Here is a 14,645-nt window from a genome sequence, read left to right as displayed (position 1 = left end):
TTACAGGAAATAACAACTTTTCCTTAACGTTAACCGAAAAAATTTCTTTTTATTAAAGGTAGCAAAATTTATGTTTACAAATCTGGCAGATCACAGCCTGTGTAGGCGCCAATTTGAGCACAATGTTTCAGGAATGGGCCCCAATATTCGTCGTGAACGAGAAGATGTGGATTTCCAATGACGATTAACAGAGATTTAGCACGAGTGACAGTGACGTTGAATCGTTTGGGACTACGAAGAAAACCCAAGTGCTGGATTACATCTTGTTCAAGATAGTATTCGTGCGAACGAACTGTGCTAACAATAATGACGTCCCGTTCCTGGCCTTGAAACTCTTCAACTGAGCCCACTTTGAAAGGAAACAAATCGTTGGACTTGATGAACTCACGGATTTTTTCCACCTGTTTCCGATAGGGGGTGATAACTCCAACGTTATCTGGGTTCACTTTGGCATTTAGAAGAAGCTGCAAGTATCGAATAACGTGATAGACTTCAGCCGGATTACACCACGAAGGACTGTCAGCCTCTTGATAATTTTCACCGCGGATGCCATGGAAAAGTAAAGGAATTCCAGGTTTCGGCAACCAGCTAAAATTGGCCATTTTCTCCGCAGTTTCGACAGACGCACAAGACACAAGCTCATCTTCGTAGAACATAAAAGAAGGCAAAGTCAAGAGCGATGGATGAGATCGATAATTACGGACTAATTTGGTAAGTAGATTGGGATTATAATAGCCACTGTCTGCGTAGGCTTTGTTACGCGAATAAAGCGGATTATTCGACAATCTTTCTAGCAAAGAAATGCTTAATCCGTAGGTAGAGGCATATTGACTCAATAATACTGGTCCTAATTGTTTAGGGTCTCCCGCTAGGACAATCTGGCCCGGATTAGAATCGCAGCGAATTAGGCCGACGGAGACTAAACTTTCCGGTTCCGTGGCCTGCCCAGCTTCATCGATGAAGAGGTGTGTGAAGTGGCCAACTTGAAGACACATTGTGTACATCTTCCCAGACGTTGTGCAAGTGGTGACTAGAATACGATGACGAATGGCCTTCTGCAGGTCTTCACACGTCATGCAATAGGCTTGTATGGAATCAGGTATCATGTCCGTATTGCGGCTAAAGGCGTTCAATCGAACCATCTCTCCAACGCCCACTCGGCCGCTCTCATGCAGTCTGTGAGCAATTAGATCAGCCGAGCTATTTGAAGGTGTTGCAACGAGGATTCGGCTGCGTGGACACAACAGGAACACCTGTAAGATTGCTTCGACTACTGTCACCGTTTTGCCTGTACCAGGAGGACCGTAAATGATGTACGGAATAGGGCGATGAACTCCCTCTAAAATACGGAGGACGGCACGACGCTGTTCACAGTTCAAACGATGATTTATCCACTTGATTCTGTTTTCTTCCGACTTCATTTGGAACAGGCGATCCGCAACAGAAGTTTTCTTCTGCGATAGGTAATTCAAGTTGAACTGTGGTGGTCGAATTTCTGGATCGCTTGGAAAGAGAATTTTATATCCAGGATGTTTTGCTGACGTTTCTACGGCAGTGTGATAGCGTCGCATTGTTGTTCTGTTGAACAAAAAGCGTACTGCATAATCCTCTCCGTCATATTTTTGATGAAAATCTGGATGGAACTGGAGTAGTGCTTCCGACTTGAATGTGGCGTGAACAAACCCTTCGTAACTCAAACCTCCTCCTCCCCATGGATTGGATAGCATGACTCCATCGCCTAAAGAATTACTACATTACCAACAACATCTTCAAAGTCTAGAAAGATGAATTATACCTGCAATAAGTGATGGCCTTTTTTCTGCTAGTCCTGCGACTTCTAAAGCCAGGTAAGGACCCATAGGTTTTAATGAAGCTCTATCAATGTCGTACTCTCGCAAACGGACTGTTGTTTCAATTTCTTCCAAATGCAGGAGTGTCTGAAACTTAGTGCAATAGTTTTTCGGTTGTAGCATATCACCCAGCGATGGATTACTTCCAACTAAATCTAATTTCTGTTGAATAGTTTGCCACAAAGAGCGAGGAACTGGGTACGAAGCCAATCTTAGGGTGGTAAATGGCGGTGGTTTGAAAGGGCGAACACCTTTCATTACCCAGTTTGAGTCACGATGGGATTCATCCTCCATAACTTGCCGACGACTGATCTGCTGACGCTGCTTAAAGCGTGTAAGAAACGGTATCGCAGAACTCTCACCAGGAAGCGATTCTACTCCTCGTACTTCTGCGCTTAAACTTCGTTCAACAACGAATTTCCCGAAGTCAAATTCGACGACATCATCCACTTTTCCCATAGTGGTAGCCCTTCAGAAAAGCAGAATTAGATCATGTACAAATTAGAAGTATTTGGTTTTTTACTTGAAGAATATTTCAACGAAGATTTTTCCATTGATAGGTATGATGACGGGGAAAATTTGATTGGGTATCTCGAAATTGCTTCGCAAGTTGAGGAATTTGGCATTTAACAATGTGTGCTCCATCAAGTCCATATTGGTGACTTCGATACGTATTTCATTTTCAGATCCTATTTGTACAATACCAAAATTTTTTTCTTTCTCAACAGAAATTTCAGGTGCGTCTTTGAGATTAATTCGGGTTGAAGACAAATTAACATTTTTTGTTCCACGTCCCCTGTTGGAAGCAGGGATGACTGAAATAGCGCGCCACATGAAATCTGCACCGCCTGCGTTGCTTTCGATAGCGGTAACGTGAACGAAATCTTTCAGTTGAGGGTCGTACCTAGAATAAGCATACATTTCATTTGAAGAACAAGATGTTCACACAACCAATAGTGATGTACCCGCTCATGCATACTGCCAAACTGAAGAAAATATCATTATCAATAATTCCTTTCTCTTCTTCAAAAACATTGATTCTGCCTTCAAATTTCCATTTACGTAAAGGTTCTGCAGCTGTACATATGACTTTTTTGTCTGGTTCTTCAGGATCAAAGAGGATCTTCATTGTCAGCCAATCTCCAACAACATAGTTGATGCCATTGGCACTACCTTGAGAAAGTTCAAATTCTCCATTGTTAATAATCAGTTTGGTAGAAACTCCTGTGACCTGTCCAACAACTGTTTTGAACCGACAGTGTTCTATGCTTGAATCAGTATGACCATGATTTTGTTGGGATGGCATATCAGGTGATTCTTCAAAATCTTCTGTATCATTTTTGCTTTGCCATGCATTGGTTCTTTCAAGTATTTCAACTCTTTCTACTCTCCACGCATCATCTTCACTACGCCTTTTCACCATAGCCACAACAAAATCATTTAGGCGGAGCTTCTTTCCGCCTGGGACAGGAATTGACAAGTCCATGTAAATGTCATGATTAATTATTGCTAAGGACTGGTTCTCATGAAGTTTGGTCACCATGCCACTGATTCTCTGGGTTTCATAATGAGATCCATCATCTTCAAAGAGCACTTCTAGCAAATCATCATTGAAACCTGGGTCAGCTTGATAGGTAAGTAAAGTATAAAGTAACTCCCAAAGTTGTTGAAACATTCTAGGAAAGCCAAACTGATTCATATTTATTGCCAATGTTCTTTTTGCCAGCAATTTTTAATATTCTTTCCTTTATAGGCCTACGATTACACGTTATTTATTGGATGGGTTACACATGTTTATTCCCATTCCACTTTCATGACTTAAATTTTTTAACAACTATAAGAAATCATGGATTTTTTAAAGTGCGGGATTTTCCGTGCAGGAAACCTAAATGTTAGTGGATAATGTGCAGAACGAGGTTGCGGAATCAGTTTTATATTTTCTTAGCAAAACACAAACACAGCCACCCGAACGTAAGTTCAATTCAAGTAAGTTAATTGAAATGACATAGCCCAGTTTGTGGTGAGAGATTTCTTTCCACGATTGCCAATACCCGCGAACAGGTGGTGTGTGACTCAAATGGGAAGCTTTCACCACTCATAATGTAGAAATCTATTATATAATTAACTTTCACTTTGGTCATCCCTATGAATGAAGGTATAGATCTTGTCGTGTATTCCTATATAATCCACGTAGAGCAGTTCATATCATTAACAAGTGCTATCAAAATCAAATTACATGTTATTAACCGCAGGAATTTACAGACGAAAGCGCGTAAAATGCGGTAATCCGGCACACTTCTCTAGCTGTTTACTACCCTCCCCAGATGGTTCTAAGCGAAACCATCTACTGGCCATTTTAGACATTAATTATACGTCCTCTAGCAATCATGTGAGGAACCAGAAAGTTCTTGTATATTGCAGTGTTGAAGTTGAAGGGTAGAAAATCAGTCTTGTTGTCAACAACATAATAAATAAATATCAACAAATGTCAATGCCTGTATTTAGAAATGAGTAATGTGGTGCCGGAACAAAGTCATGGCGGCGAAGACTTTAGCTACGATAAAGAGAGCACGAGTAGCACTGACACAGAAGAATATTTGGACCTCGCCGATTTGAACGATTTCATGGATTGCAATACAGCACCCTTTTGTCAGACCGACAAACAGAAAGTAATCGAAAGGTTACTTGAAAATTGCTGTGATATCACTTCTTTCAAAGAAGTCTGTTTTTCACCTGGAGGCCTCATGAATGGTATTAAACATGTTTAATTAGATTGACATCTAAACCTCTATGCTGGGATTTATAGATACTCTACGGAATAATATATGGCCATTAGTAGATCAAAGCGATGGCATCTTAGAAAGAAATTCCACAGAAGAAATAAAGCATCATCACTATTACAACCAAGTTGTGTTGGATGTTAAACGAATACTAAAACGGTTCCCTCCAGGTAGCAGATAAGAGTTCTGCTTTTCCGTCAGTATTAATATAAAACAAATTATATCCTTCAGGTATTAATGAATCTATTCAAGCTGACCTCCAAATAAAAGTCACAGAATTGATTATAGGAGTGCTAATAGCAAATGAAGGTTTACATTACTACCAGGTTTACAGTGCACACTTGCAAATTGGTGATGAAAGTTACCATGAATTTCTTATTCTTGTGTAGGGTTTTCATGATATTGCCATCACTCTCCTGCTTGTACTGGGTGAAGAGAAGAGTTACAATGTGCTATGCCATCTTTCACAGTCACATTTCAAGATGTTCATGGGACCAGATATGGAACCAACAATGGAAATCCTAAACTTGGTGTATGCACTAGTCAAGAAATGAAAATCGCGATTTATATAACTATCTGATGAGGTATTTAAAAAATAACAATCTTATACTTGTAAATCAGTAAAACTAATCGTTTCTTTTATATCTTCGTTGTGTGAAGTAATTTAACATGATTATTTGATTTAACTTAAGGTCTGAGCTAGGGACAATTTTCTGCCTTCCTTGGACGATCACTTGGTTCGGCCATGTTCTTAACGATTACGAAACTGTCACCCGATTGTTCGACGCCTTCATTTTTTCACACCCCTGGACATCGATGTATCTGTCTGCCGTTGTAGTATTGCATAGGGCAAGCGATATTTTTTTGACACCTTGCGAAATGCCACTCCTACATCAAATGCTTTCCAATGTACCTTTGATTAATTTAGTTATTGGTGACCATTATCCTATAAAGTTTTCGTTTTGTAGATCCCCGACAATTTGCCGTTTGATACTCTCTTGACTGAAACAGCGAAGTTGATGATTACTTATCCACCAGATATCATGGAAAAAACTATCAGAGAGATGCACACCGAAAAGTATTGCGCAAAAATCGAAACCTATCAAGATTTTTGTTAAATTTCATAGTTTTTTTGTAGCATTCGCAGGATCAAAGAAGAGGACGAGGAGCGCAAGAGGAGAATGGAACAGCGGAAAGCGATTTTACAAGGAAATCAGAAGAAAGCATCGGTACAGCGCTGGACTCCTTGGCCTCGTTTAATAACTTTAAAATCACAGACTGTCAAAGTTGTTGCTCTTAGTGTAAGTGTTGCCACGGTTGCTTTTATTTATAATTATGTTAGACCTAATTTGGAGATATTTTGAAGGTATATTTTTCTTGTACATGCTTGTGTTAAAAAAGAGAAAATTTCATAATGTTAAACTTTGTACCTGTCTTTGTTCCTTCTTCTCCCCTGTCAAAGAGCATTCCTATGTTGAATTGTATGAATATGTAATTAATAAACTAATTTATGTATTCAACTTTCCATATGTTTTACACGCATATCAGCAATATAGCTCGTTTTGTTGTCTATGCAATGCCATCCTACTGGACCTACTTCACAGTCTGCACATACAAGGTATTTGAAATTTCCAACTGTTTTAGAGAAGCCAACATTTTCAAACTGGAACATGTCTGGTACCATCCAAGACTTGGTGACAAGCTCTGTGCAGTCTTCCTCATCTTTACTTGGCTTGTGAATCAGAGGCAACTTGAACTGAAAGATTTTAGATTTCAAAATATTAGAACTCAGAAATACCTTTATATTAAACATTACCTCAGTTTTCACAAGCGTTCCAACACCAGGCAAGAGAATAACTGAAGGGCATGTCAAACATCCTAAACGCGCTGTATTTTTCTCATTATCTTCCATGTTATTTAGGGTAGAGGACCACTACCTCTTAATCGTACCTGCGGTATCTCACAAGTTTCAAAGTATACATTGGAACACTCGATCAAGCTTACTAACCTTTTGTAATTGAATATTCGAAAGTAATGTGTCTAAAACGATTGCTGTCAAACGTCAAATATGGAACGATAGCATAACTACAAAATCGTTCATGTATTTTCTTCCTTTTATATTGTTGCCAGAGTCGTTTGATAGAGGGCCAGTTCATTACGGCTATGGGCGCCAGTGGCGCATAGTCTGCGCTCTGCAGACGACATTCTAGTATTATTAGTGCCATTCGTTTGATTTTGTGTCAAAAGTCAACCAAACGTGCGCAGTGAGCAAACGAAGAAAAACAAACCTTACTTATTATATTTGAAGTATCAACATGCTTTACGGGAACAAATTTCGCTTTCCAGAAAAAATAGACGATAGGTACTAAACACAGTCAAAGGAACGCATATCGTCCACGTTTGCTACATTCATACCTTTTTCCAATTTCAGGATTTTTCCAACGGTTGATCCAAATGTTACAGTTGTAAGTTTCATAGGAAAAACGAATCTGGTAAACCAACTCCCCACAAAGATTTCATGCATCAATGATTATTTTAAGCACCCGATCTTTCACAGCAGTAAAATTGACGAGGAGGTATAGCACAGGGATGACGTAAAATTATTACAAGTTTAATAATTTTTTTTTTAGAGTTCAATAGAGGGATACTTTTGTTCAAAGAAAAAAGTCTTGTTTCTATATAGCTCTAATATCTATGATACAAACACCTTATTAATGCTTGATAAACATGATGACACTTTGTTTGAGAAGGTAATATTTTCACAAAATGTTTGAAAATAGAACTAATTTAATTTTCTTGTTGTTGAAGGGATTTCTTCACTACTTCTCCAACTTGAGAGATACCTCTACAAGACATCTTTTATTTCTTTTTCTTGTTTCCCATATATGTGTTGTAACAAATGCTAGTTCTAGTTTTGATTTGAACTACATCCAACTATTTAAAACACTGGACAGTGTTCGAACAAAATTACAGGGTAGTGTTGCTGAAGTGCTAAAAACTGTTCCTGGTTTACCTAAGGTAATGAAAAAATGTTATAATTTTTTGCCGTGGTATTTATTTCCTTATGCCGTTTTCATGGTCGTCCATTTCCTTAGGATTGGTTGACGCTAGGTAGACTTTGTTCTCCTCGTGTACTTTTCTACTTTGAACAAAGACCGCCAGTTTTGGATGAAAATTTGAAATCCTTGCAACACTTAATGGAGGATCAAATTTATCGGTTATTAAGAAAATGCCGCGTGATAACCAATGTTTGGTAATTTTTAATAGATCGTTAGGATACGCGACTATACTAACCGACCAAATTTCTCGTACTTTTGCCAAATAGCACCAATTCCCTATTTGCAATTCCAAGCAATCAAGAATTTGTCTTTTTCAAACCAAGGCAGCAAGACAGATTCACTTTTCTATTGGAGTTGCTAAATGATACGTTCGAAATCGGAAATGAAAGCCCAAATGACTTCCGTGAATTTCTTAGCCAACATATAACTTTAGCACAAACTGAAGGTATGTACGTCGGAGATATGAGTTCTGATGCTGGGATTGTTACTAATTCCACTAATGATACAGGATTTTCTGACAATGTGGGAAGGCATGTTGGCCCTAGTATTTTTGTGGTAATATCTTTACGTTGATTAAAAACATGTATCTCATAATACTTTTTATTTACATGTGTAGCTTCCTCCGGCAAGAGTGTGGTTTGACGCCGCCTTTAAGTTGTTTGACTTCTTCACCAATAGTTCAGCTAATGGTTTAAAAGTATGCTTAAGAATCCAACAACTAGGGCCCAATGCATTTTATCTGTTTCGATGATTTCCATTCCATAGGGTTTCCAGTTATTGCATTCCATTTTGGATGTTGAAGGACAATTTAGCGAAGCTCGTTGTTTAAAAGTTCTTCCTTTGGCTCTAGCAGCATACCAAGAGAACTTACATTCTCATTATAGCTCGCAATATCACGAGAACAAGGTATGGCAGTAGTAAACTTAAACGATCTATTTTTCTATTCGTGTTTTGGAACCTTGAAACCAGAAAACGCAAGCTAAAGCGCTACTGTCTAGTCATGGAAGAGGTCCAGCCGTGCAAAAATTTCTTGGTCGTTTGGACACTGAGTGTGACCGGTTTTGGCGTAATGGACGGCGTATGTGCGAATTTCCCAGCATCATTGGTAATCCTTGCATTCAGCCTGTTCATAGAGTACACGCTGAGGAAAACGGCGATAGCAAGCTGCCTGTTCTTCCGCATATGAGCGGTGTACGGTATGTATCTGCGTGCTCGTGTGGAAGACGCCAGGTATTTGCCAATTTTAGTTTTACCGTTTCCACAATTTTATAAATTTTGTACAAAGGCAAACAGAGAAGATCCGTATGATGTCGAATATGCTAATTACGGCTTTTACCGCCTGATTGAAGAGGAATGTTGTGGCCGGCTTCGTCGTGTAACATTTCCAATATTCAAACCCAGCAGCGATCATTTCGAGTAAGTATAACTGTATAATTAAAAGAAGTGCATGATATGATTTCTTAATTGCATTTTCCGCTTGGTAAATTATAGACCAGCCAACTTGAAAGGAGCCTCAAAATCAATGCACTTTGCGAGAGATGTTGAAAAATTGATTACGGGAACTGAGGATTTAAGTCTTGGACCTGACGAAAATGAGTTTCCGGCCTTGTCGGTTGATCACCTTAGCCAAGTTGCTGCTGATGACCATGAAGAATCCCAGACTTCCTTAGGAAAAGGAGAAGCAACAGAGGCCATTGATGAAGACAATATTATGGAAATAGCGGGAACTCACGAACTGCCTGCCGTGTCCACGCGGGACTTTTCAACTACCGAATATCTCCCGTGCATGCTTCACGTGAACTCACCAACGGGAATCTTGCCGCGTTATTCCTCCTGGAGCCTTGTTTGCCTAGGATCGTCTAGCTTGTATTCACACAATGCAGGTAAATAGATTCTAGAGTGTTGTGCTTTGCTAGTTGATGCAAATGATATTGCTCGTTTCTTAGGGTTGTCAGATCAACCAGGATTTCTTGCTGGTTCCGGATTCCTTTTGCCATGGGACATTCCCGTACGTTTACAACATAACGAATCAAATGGACTAGAAAGCAGGCGAGCACATAACCTAGGGTATGAAACGTTCCAGTACTGTTATTATAACCGAATCGGTTATGCATAACTTTGTTGCATTTGCTCTTTGTTTAGGTATTCTGGCAAAGGCAAACGTATAAAGCAAGGGCAACATGAGTTCACTGTAAAGATATTCATTGGAGTCGAGTACGAGTGTCCAAGAGGGCATCGGTTCATGAGTTCCTCGCCTGGACGAGTCCTAAAAGCCACAGGTGCTGGACTAGTGAAAGATTCCGCCCAACTTATTACGCAGAATGATGTTCCGCTTTACCTACCGTGCCCGTGCCCCTATAAGTAAGCACGCTTTGGGATAGCAGTAGCATTTAAAACATTCATTCTAAAAAAAAAATTTTCGTTTTGTAGTCGCGGTGGCAAAGCTTTGATAGCTCAGCTTATGCGCCTCCATGTAGTGACACCTAAAGCTGCTGTACATGTTACGGTTGACCCTAAAGTTCGACCGGCACCACCGCCATGCCCTGAATTTGTCACTGGATTTACGGAGCCCATTCAACTGTCACCAAGTAGCTATTGGATCCTGCGTTTTCCTTATGTTTATGAAGATGAAAATCAGATTTACACACATCCTAAAGAAAATGCACGCGCAGCTCAACACGGCTACCTCTTGAAGGGAACATGCGGAGTTATGGAATTAGTAAATGAGTGAAGAAAGTACAATTTTGGCATTCTTAACGGGTTTTTGGATGGACATTACTACGTTGAATTAGTTCTGATAATCAGGCAATCATAGATTTAAAGTAAATATAATGAATTCAATGCTATTTCAGGGAGGGCCTTTCAAGAAGTGTTGCAGTATTACCAGCAAGGGTATGAACAGGAATTCTTCGGTAGGGACACTATTGGGAAAGCACGAAACCAGTAAACTCGTAATTTCAAAAATTACATCTTCAAATTCTGTCGTAAGTTTCCTCGGCTCCCAATCTGTACTGAACTTTCTAATAACCTTCATATTGAAACGTGGTAGCAAAAGTGAGAAGGCTATAGCCTTCCCACTTTTTCATTTTTGGCCAAATTTCAAATTTTACTTAAAATGTATTATTTCGATGCAGAATGAAATGCTGTTCACGAAAATCAGATTTGTTTTTCAATGTGTCTTGTAGTTTTTTAATAAAATGTCAAAAACACAAGGCCGGGCTTATTTTGTCGGGCTTATTTTCTCGGCTTATTTTCGGGTATGGCTAAATTTAAAAGTTAGCTTAAAATACATCATTCCGATCGGGAATTGAATGAAAAGCGGGAAAATTAAGTTTATTTTTCCAACAGACTTATACTTTTTCAAACAAACGTAAAACTATAACATAGCCTAAAGTTGATGCGCCTACTGCACATTATTTCCGTATATTTCAAAAGCGGTTAGTTTGACGGTAAAATAAATCACTTAGTCAGAATCAGCGTTCATTTCTGATTATGCAGTATGATTTTTGATTAATTTCATGAGATTTTGTTTTTGGCCGATCTTGACAAAAGTGAGAAGGCTATAGCTAGACTTGCCGTAATCGCGATTGAAAATTAATCGTGATTGCGATTTCGATTAAAATCTTAATCGGCGATCAAATTATTTTAAAATAATCGCAATAGGCGATTAAAGTGGAAAAAATTAATTTTTAAGCGCGTTATTTTTCGATTATTTGGCGACATCTATGAACGGTAGATGAGACTATATGAAAGTCTACTCATAGCTGTGTCCCTTTAGTAGCAGACGGTTTTTTGAAATGTTCACTTGTTTCAATTTTTTTTAGGTTAAACAATATGGCAATCCGTTTAACATGAAAAAAAAAAAAAATGGTGGAAAAAAAAAAATCACACTTTTTTCTCTTTTTTCCACCCGTAGCCATCTATCAGTCGGTTTCGTTATTACAAGTATGTATGCAATTTCAGTTAATTGTATGCCATTTGCATTTAATTGAACAGCGTGGCTGGAGAAAACTGCGTGGCTGGAGGAGCAATTGAAAAATGGATAAGATAATAAAACAACAAAATGGTAAGTATAAACATTATTATATTGGTTTTCAATTATTAATTATTGTTTATTAGATCAAATTATGAAGCTGCGGGCCCAGTTATTGGAACAACACAAAATATTAGATAACAACAAAGCTAAGGATCGTAGGCCTAATACGTAATGATTCTATTTATTTGCTTTTATTCATTTGTGTTTTGTAGCTCAAATTTTTGAGTCTACAAGCTCAGCTAGGGGAAAAAAAACAAATTGGAACGGAACTGTTCCCAAACAGTGAAGGAGGTTTTTCAAAACTCATCCCTAACTGAACATGAGGATGAATTGGCATTAGGTGAACACAGCTACGTACCTAAACTTTTCAAATAAGAATACAAAATAAGTATAGAATTTTAACAAACAATTATTTATTGTTTAGTTATTCAGTCTATTACCTGACAGTGTGTTAAAGTTAGATTCTGTTAGTGCTGCACTAAAAGGATTGTTAGTAATAAGTCCATGCAGCGAAGGAAGTGTACAATTGTGGGACCGTATTTGGGCTGAAAATGGGTGTGGTATGGAAACCCAGAAATAGCACGAGTTCAACATAAAACATGAATTAGGTACTTTTCGGTTTTTTGTCTATCGAAAAAGTATTTTTAATGCTATTATTTTGCCTTCACAGAATTTTAGTGGGGGATCAAGTCAAGTCTGGAAGTGTTACAGGATAGAAGAGCGAGCCTACAGTTGAAAAACACTGAGAGTGCATTACCGTAAGGTGTGAGGTAAATTAATAGAGTAATGCAAATTGCCTAATGAGAAGTACCATCTTGTGTTAATGAATCCAGTACAACAGCAGTCCTTTATAGTTCTGTCACAGCTAGAAGCCTCAAATAATTCTGCTTCTCTGTCTAAAGAACAACTTGTCCTTTACGTTCAGAGTGTTGGGGAAACTGGGTACTTAAATGGCCCTAAAGATGTTTTAATTTTGCTGCTATTGCAGAGATGAACATCATACATGGACTCTTTAGGTATGAAAGGATTTTTCTTCAAATAATTTTGAATTTATGACGAAGAATTTCTCCTCCTTTTTGCCAACCAGGTCTTATCTACCAAACAAAAATTTATCCAGTAGGAAAGGATTTTCATGTACTGGGAACACAACTATCAACAATGCAACATTCTACAGGTGCCAGTTTATCATTCAAGAGCCTTATACAATGAAGTTAATCTGCAATTTGTATGTCCTTTCCCAAGCTTCCACCAGAAGTTGAATCTATGAGTCATGTAAGTTCAATGATCAACAATTGATGTGTCTAATGGTGTTGTTTTTCTTTTCTCAATATAGGTTAATAGTAACATTGGATCTGAAAAGATTCTTAGTTGGGGCAAGACACTGAATAAATTGTATTGATTGGATGGATGACATGACATTGCTATACTTAATTCGGATTCCCCAGACGGTATTTGATATTAAAAAAATTGAAGTGCATATCTGGGCTCCCTTCTTTTCTGAAGCCCCGTTTCCCCTTGACTCATAATAAGCCCGTAGGGGGTCATGCCCCTACTGTACGGTATATATAAAAACAACATATACCGAGGTTTGGAGGGCTCTGGCCGGAAAGGGGACGTGGGGTGCTGCTTAGTCCGATGATGTGTTCACGGAGGGTGACGTGGCTGCCCACAAATCCGAACTAAAGGTTAATCGCTCCTGTAAAAATGTTCCAAATCTTCAGCTCTTCTTCCGGCTTCTCTTAGCCAATCACCGGGTAATCTCCCCGGTGGGTCAACAAGGCATTGTCTCCCCCTGCCTGGGTTGACGGCAACTTTTGAAAGGGCTATTATGCCTTTTTAAAGTTGCAAAAATAATTGTAATGTGCAGAGAATTGTCAATAAAAATTTTTTTATAAAATATTTTCTGCAAAATTTGTTTCTTTTATTGTCTATGTTCGCTGTGTTTACACATTTTTTTTACTTAGCAAGCATTCAATTATTGTCCAGGGATCGAACCTAGGCTGTTTGGCCGCGCCGATGCTCTACCAATGAGCCATAAATCATATGATATCAATTTGGTTTTTTTCTAGTCACTTGCGGACATGCATTTACACTACAATTGAAATGCTAATGCTTCATTTCTAAACATCTACTGAGGTTTGAACTCAGGGTAACAGGTATCACAGCTAAAGGCTCTACCACAGGGCTATTGACCGTATGAATGCAATAGAAAGATAACCATATAGTTGTGAAAGACTGCATTAACATCCTAGACGAAAACATATGATATGCGATAATACAATGAATAGATATATCTCGTGGCTCAATGTTAGAGCATCGGCGTTGCACGCTGAAAGTCTGGGGATCGGTTCCCATACGAGTAAAACAAAATACAAATACAAAATTACTTCAGAAAAATTGCTGGTACTACACGTTGTTCGTTGAATCTAAGATGAAGAATTCAAAAAGTGTAAAAAATAATAATTGAATACTTATAGATGAACGATAAACCAATGGAAACAATGCTTTCCATCACAGGAGGCAAAAACAATAAAGGTGAATTGAGCGAGCTAAATAAAAAAAAAGTTGACTAATGTAATGTGTGAACACAGCGAACATAGACAATAAAAGAAAAAATTTTGCAAAAAATATTTTATAAAAAAAAATTTTATTGACAATTCTCTGCACATTACAATAATTTTTGCAACTTTAAAAAGGCAAAATCGCCCTTTCAAAAGTTGCCGTCAACCCAGGCAGGGGGAGACACTGCCTTGTTGACCCACCGGGGAGATTACCCGGTGATTGGCTAAGAGAAGCCGGAAGAAGAGCTGAAGATTTGGAACATTTTTACAGGAGCGATTAACCTTTAGTTCGGATTTGTGGGCAGCCACGTCACCCTCCGTGAACACATCATCGGACTAAGCAGCACCCCACGTCCCCT

General features: G+C 38.6%; 3 protein-coding genes across 3 annotated transcripts; 2 read left to right on the top strand and 1 right to left on the bottom strand.

Annotated features, from left to right (window-relative positions):
* Nucleotides 1-195: 195 nt before the first annotated feature.
* On the bottom strand, nucleotides 196-3,664 carry LOC130695521 (RNA helicase Mov10l1-like). Its single transcript, XM_059496321.1, has 5 exons — nucleotides 2,816-3,664; nucleotides 2,374-2,754; nucleotides 1,796-2,319; nucleotides 294-1,738; nucleotides 196-231 (listed from the first exon to the last, which is right to left on the bottom strand). The coding sequence occupies exons 1-5, from the start codon at nucleotides 3,547-3,549 to the stop codon at nucleotides 196-198; spliced, it is 3,120 nt and encodes a 1,039-aa protein (XP_059352304.1). The 5' UTR covers nucleotides 3,550-3,664.
* Nucleotides 3,665-4,254: 590 nt separating this feature from the next.
* On the top strand, nucleotides 4,255-6,134 carry LOC130695566 (TBC1 domain family member 20-like). Its single transcript, XM_057518721.2, is given in 8 exon segments — nucleotides 4,255-4,601; nucleotides 4,657-4,800; nucleotides 4,862-4,956; nucleotides 5,020-5,178; nucleotides 5,180-5,214; nucleotides 5,323-5,539; nucleotides 5,599-5,708; nucleotides 5,769-6,134. Coding segments are annotated over 8 exon segments (1,230 nt in total). The 5' UTR covers nucleotides 4,255-4,357; the 3' UTR covers nucleotides 5,995-6,134.
* Nucleotides 6,135-6,835: 701 nt separating this feature from the next.
* On the top strand, nucleotides 6,836-10,901 carry LOC130695554 (nonsense-mediated mRNA decay factor SMG8-like). Its single transcript, XM_057518697.2, has 15 exons — nucleotides 6,836-6,992; nucleotides 7,062-7,206; nucleotides 7,261-7,380; nucleotides 7,439-7,648; nucleotides 7,726-7,883; nucleotides 7,956-8,134; nucleotides 8,198-8,244; nucleotides 8,306-8,386; nucleotides 8,455-8,595; nucleotides 8,659-8,919; nucleotides 8,975-9,105; nucleotides 9,181-9,572; nucleotides 9,636-9,756; nucleotides 9,832-10,050; nucleotides 10,120-10,901. Exons 1-15 carry the CDS (start codon nucleotides 6,946-6,948, stop codon nucleotides 10,418-10,420), a joined length of 2,553 nt encoding a protein of 850 aa, XP_057374680.1. The 5' UTR covers nucleotides 6,836-6,945; the 3' UTR covers nucleotides 10,421-10,901.
* Nucleotides 10,902-14,645: the final 3,744 nt, after the last annotated feature.

Source organism: Daphnia carinata, chromosome 7 (genome assembly GCF_022539665.2).
Source record: "Daphnia carinata strain CSIRO-1 chromosome 7, CSIRO_AGI_Dcar_HiC_V3, whole genome shotgun sequence".
NCBI lineage: Eukaryota > Metazoa > Arthropoda > Branchiopoda > Diplostraca > Daphniidae > Daphnia > Daphnia carinata.
The sequence above is the reverse complement of the archived record's forward strand: the minus strand, read 5'-3'. Positions and strand labels throughout refer to the sequence as shown.

What these genes read in the sequence shown, in the direction of transcription:
- LOC130695521 (XM_059496321.1), bottom strand. Translation starts at nt 3,549, where the DNA reads ATGAATCAGTTTGGCTTTCCTAGAATGTTTCAACAACTTTGGGAGTTA. An exon ending in TTGGCAGTATGCATGAGCGG is followed by an intron (nt 2,755 to 2,815) that starts GTACATCACTAT and finishes TGCTTATTCTAG; the next exon opens with GTACGACCCTCAACTGAAAG. An exon ending in ACGTCATTATTGTTAGCACA is followed by an intron (nt 232 to 293) that starts GTTCGTTCGCAC and finishes TTTTCTTCGTAG; the next exon opens with TCCCAAACGATTCAACGTCA.
- LOC130695554 (XM_057518697.2), top strand. Translation starts at nt 6,946, where the DNA reads ATGCTTTACGGGAACAAATTTCGCTTTCCAGAAAAAATAGACGATAG. An exon ending in ATGACACTTTGTTTGAGAAG is followed by an intron (nt 7,381 to 7,438) that starts GTAATATTTTCA and finishes TTGTTGTTGAAG; the next exon opens with GGATTTCTTCACTACTTCTC. An exon ending in AACTTTAGCACAAACTGAAG is followed by an intron (nt 8,135 to 8,197) that starts GTATGTACGTCG and finishes CTAATGATACAG; the next exon opens with GATTTTCTGACAATGTGGGA.